The 5,077-nt window shown below is 36.6% G+C and overlaps 2 protein-coding genes across 2 annotated transcripts; both read right to left on the bottom strand.

Annotated features, from left to right (window-relative positions):
- Window positions 1-209: 209 nt before the first annotated feature.
- LOC147430411 (uncharacterized) lies at window positions 210-643 on the bottom strand. Its single transcript, XM_086496014.1, has 2 exons — window positions 549-643; window positions 210-464 (listed from the first exon to the last, which is right to left on the bottom strand). Exons 1-2 carry the CDS (start codon window positions 626-628, stop codon window positions 278-280), a joined length of 267 nt encoding a protein of 88 aa, XP_086352140.1. The 5' UTR covers window positions 629-643; the 3' UTR covers window positions 210-277.
- A 3,712-nt stretch (window positions 644-4,355) lies between these two features.
- Window positions 4,356-4,760, bottom strand: LOC147430410 (uncharacterized). The gene has a single exon (XM_086495136.1). The coding sequence runs from the start codon at window positions 4,758-4,760 to the stop codon at window positions 4,356-4,358; it is 405 nt and encodes a 134-aa protein (XP_086351262.1).
- Between the last annotated feature and the right edge of the window lie 317 nt (window positions 4,761-5,077).

Below are 5,077 nucleotides of genomic sequence, written 5' to 3'. Positions count from 1 at the left end.
TTATTCAGACTTACTCTCTTTAAATATGCTAGTCTAGAGAGAGAGAGAGAGAGAGAGAGCATTCAAAGAATTCCCTATTCAAAACAAAGCTTAACAAGGTGTCTGCATTAGTGTTTGGTATGGATGTTAGAAAGAGTAGAGAGTTCACAAAAGTATTGCAATCAAGATCACTTCAAGAACATGCACAATAAAACCCTAGATGTCCTATGTCAACATTCTTGAAACAAAAAATAGAGAGTGTGTTCAATAATTGTTTCAAAAAACTATGGATGTGATACTAAACTCTCTTTTCCACATATGGACCACAAACCACCTTTTTGAGACACTCCTCATAGACTATGTCATCCCCCTCCAAGCACAAACAATATCGATAAACCTCACCACATGCCTTGCCAAGACCTCCACATCCTGAAAACACATCTAGTACATAATCTGAGTCATCCGTGAAGGTTGCAAGGAGCCATCTACACATGCAAATTTAAAATATGTAAGTCATTTTTCAACTATAAATTAAAGCTCAATTTACATTAAAATGATTGTCTTCTCACCTGTAGAAGTCGGGTAACCTCTCTGCTCCACCTCTGATAGGCATATCAAGAACAATGGTGCGTTCTTGATGCTCCTCCATTTAAAAGATTCGTGATGCAGAAAACATGCGAGGAGAGACTTTCTCCCCTGCCTCCCTATTGTATGTGGGTATAGCAACATCCGCTCGACAAAAAACTCCCACCGTGAGATCAATTACCTACATGTAAGCATACATTGTACACATTTGAATCAAAATCAAGTTAATAATGCAATCTTTCACAACAACATGGTATTTTGATTCACCTCCTCTAGGGTATCTGGGTGTCTATATCCCCCATTACACATGAGAGTCCATGTACGATGAAGTCGTAACCCAGCCTTTATAGCATGGGTAATAATCTCTCCAGTATGTTGTGCAAGACATAGAGTCACAAAAAAACCTTCATCTGCCAAGAAAGGTTCTGCTACATCCATCACACCTTGCACAAGAGAAGGCAAAAATATATTCCATTGTGGAATCTTTTTGCTTAATCCACCTTTGAAAAGATGTTTAGAATGAGTTTTTCAAGTGATATGGATCAAAACAAAAAGCATAAACAAAAACTTTGAGTAACCTGCTCGAATTGGGACTAAACCATCCACCAACAAAGAAGTAGGGAAATCCGCAAAGATAAGACGAAACACCTCTCGACAAGGTGCTCCACAATGGTGATACAAGCCAAGACTTTGAGTGCTCAAAATTTATTTAATGCTACACACAAAACGTTTGTTGCTTAGTACACCATCCACCTTGAACATTCTATTGATGTTGATAACACAAGACACAAAACCTTTTTTTTACCTTTGAATGGCAAAATCATCAACATTAGCCATATCAACTAGAAGAGCATCTACCACAGTCAAAAATTGAAAGCCTACAATTTCTCATTAAAAATTTATCTTAATTACAAGTAATATAGAATTGTTTTGCACTATCAAAAAAATAAATATTTAACAAGTAGAAACTTACCGGTATTCCATGAGGTTGGTCGCCTTGATGAAGTTGGTCGCTCCATAACTGACTCAACCAGTATTGAAACGCTTTTTTCAGTGCTTTCTTTAGGCATGTCAATCTTTAGCCCTCCTAATGGATAGGGTGTTTTGTTGTGGTCACCCATGTTTGACCCACTCGCATGATTTTGGTGCTCTCTTTGAAGAGGTAGTGAGTGATTTCTTTCTTGTGTTCTTTGTGAGCCCCCATCCATGGTCAAGTCATGATTGTGATCCATGTCTTCTAAGTTCTTTAAAGAAGTAGATTGGTTTTTATCGTTGTCTTTATTCTCTTCCAAAAACTCTACCACAAGAAAATTTTAATGATATAATGAAAATTAATTTAGCATTTACAAACTCAATCATTTATAAAAATCTAGAACATACTTTCTTATGCACTTTTTCATGCATGAGAAAGAGAGAGAGAGAGAGAGAGAGAGAGAGAGAGAGAGAGAGAGAGAGAGAGAGAGAGATCAAATGCTAACGAGTTCAAGGCTGGTGGACTTGAATGATAATAGGAAGATTGAATATTATAATAGAAGAATATAATAATAATAATATGAGAATTAACTTGATGTAAAAAGAAAAACTGTTATACTTACTTGCATGTAAGTCTAGTTCTCGCTTTGGGATCACCCCCAAAGGGTAGTCCAACCACCATGGGCAAATTCTGCACTCCCACATAGAAATACCCTTTTCTACCATAGAACCGGTATACATGGTATTTTCATCCTCTAGCTTTGACCAATCTTCAGTAACCATAGGCATAGTAGCAAGTGTACCATTTAAAACACATTCACACATCCATCTACACCATAACAACATTTAATCTCTTAAGCAAAATAATTTTAATAAGAGCCAAAGACTTTGTTGGATCATGTAATTGCACCTGTATAAAATCCTTTTACAAGACTCTTGTAGCTTAGGCATTTTGGAAGAGTCCCAGGCACTTTTAATATCTCCTAAAAGTTGAGGAAAAGCTTGCAAGCCATGATTTCTTAATTGCACCTATGGTAGTCATTCAAATCATAAAACAATGCAATAAAATCCACATTTATTAGGAAAAAGTGACCAGTTTAGAAAACAACCTTGAAAAAAGCTTCAAATCCATCTAGCAATTTGAACTATTCAACCTCCAACCTTCTTATTATCAACAAAGCTTCATCATGCATGTGAGCCCAATAAACTTCTTTTCTAATGTAAGCCCTAAAGTGCTTCACATCACCAAAGTGGGAAAAGACTGGATCTTTGGCCTTTGTAAGACTCATCATCTCCAATATATATTTTTTCCTTCATTATAGACCAAAAATATATCAAAAACTTAAACACCATCTTATATAAGTATATTCATATACCATTCATGTAGAAATTTAACTCTCTTTTAATGTCACTATTTTCATTAGAATTGAAAAACATAAACAAAAAACTAGTAAAAAAGTAATGAAAAGTGTGATACCTTTTAGAAGATAGTTTTGAGGAGCACAATGCATTTAGCTTGTCTCGTGTGATTTTTACCATGGATGGATCATCCCACTTCACATCAAAGAGCAACTCAAAAAATTCCTCTCCATGAACTGGATTGGCAATTGTCAAAAACTTATAACCTCTATCCTTCAATCGAGCTTCTTCTTGTTTAGTTGCCTTTTGCAATTGCCTTTCAAACTCCACCTTATCTAATCCAAGAGCTTTCAATTTTGAAGTTTCCTTTGAAATAAATGCATTAAAATCATCCTACATAACCACAACTACATTCAATGAATGAATCATAAACAATCTTAAAAAATATATATAGTTAATACTCAATTCAACAATTCACCTTCCAAACTAGTTGAGAAATCAACACACAAGGAGAATTATACCAAGGAGGAACTCCTTGATATAATCTACTCTCAACTGCCATCTCTATCTCAGCCCACTTTTTGTCCTCTTGAGTGAGACGTGCAAGAATGCTCTCTTTATTGGCGATACCAAATTTTTGGAACATGTATATCTCATGCCCAAGATTTGGTTTCACTATTGATCGTGAAATGCTACAATAAATATATAAACAAATGAAAAATAATAGTTTAAAGCGAGATTAATTTAGAAATACAAAAAGACCACAAATTTACAACTTACACATTAGTGGTATCAAGAGCAAGCAATAGTTCGGCCTCTTTTTTTTTTCTCCTTCCAAAAATTGGCATCTCACACTCACATGATATTCCTCATTATCATGCCATACTTGACAAAAGAACACCAAATTAGCCAAAAAGAAGGTACAGCTAAATCTAGCAAACAATTAGTGCATCGATGTTAACTCTTACCTTCTTTTATGCATCGCATCCATGTTTTCAGCCGATGGTTTCCATCCCATACCAAAAATAGACGCCCTCGAAGCCCTTGCCACTCCTTATTGAGCTGATTATCAAATGAAACACTCTTAGCTTGCCAAATAGGATCCCAACTACCTTCCACAAGAGGAGTGAAAGGCATGTAAGAGCCGAAGGAATCTTTCACCGACACCAAAAAAGATCCCATTGTATCCAAGTAAGCAACATTGTCAAAACTAGGAATCAACCAAGATGCAGAATCTGTAGCCACTTGTACAGCTTCATGAGCAACCAAACGACATAAAGGTATAAGTGGAGGGTTGCTTCTTCGTTTTAAGTAAAATTGACTTAACACATCCTTCATAATCCCCAATGGGATTTTTTTCCCCAAGTGTCGAGAATGTTGGGCCACATCATCCTCACCTATCCCATCAGACTTTGTTAAATCTTCATCTTCAACATCCTCACCTGTTTCAACCTCCACTGTCAGCTCTCGAGACTCATCTCCTTTGGGATTTTTTTCCCCAAGTGTCGAGAATGTTGGGCCACATCATCCTCACCTATCCCATCAGAATTTGTTAAATCTTCATCTTCAACATCCTCACCTGTTTCAACCTCCACTGTCAGCTCTCGAGACTCATCTCCTTTTACATCATCCCCACTCTCCAAATGGTTAGAACCTTCCTCCACGGCAGCTTCATCATCAACAAAGATGCATTTCCTATGTCTCTTTCCCCCTCGATTGAAATGAGGACTACGAGTAGCAATTGCATGAGAAGATGCCTCTTGATCGATTGGATGCCTTCTCTTGGAAGGACCAGATCTCAAGGTCATGCATGGAGAATCAAATGTTCTCTTGATTGACTTGCTGCCTCGTCTTTTGGGAGCCATAAATGTCTACATCAATAAAGATTTGAAAAAGAATTATACATCATCATCATTCAAACAATAGCTACAATCTGCACCACTTGTTAATAACACATTTAAGTGAACTTCCATTGCATTTGAAAAGCTACGGCCTAAAGTTGTTTGAACTTGATAGAGTGTACCAAATTTTCTCCAGATGCCGATCTCCAAATTTGTTGCCCGCTCTTCGGATTTGTCCGCTGCAATGCTAAAAAAAAACCTAAGTTTAGTGTAATCCCACATACAAATTTTGAAATTTACCTCTAAAGTTTATATTTGAAGATGAGAAAACCTACAAAATG

This window comes from Adiantum capillus-veneris, chromosome 22, assembly GCF_014529385.1.
Source record: "Adiantum capillus-veneris isolate H3 chromosome 22, ASM1452938v2, whole genome shotgun sequence".
Taxonomy (NCBI): domain Eukaryota; kingdom Viridiplantae; phylum Streptophyta; class Polypodiopsida; order Polypodiales; family Pteridaceae; genus Adiantum; species Adiantum capillus-veneris.
Note: the sequence above shows the minus strand (reverse complement) of the source record. Positions and strands in the feature narration are given on the sequence as shown.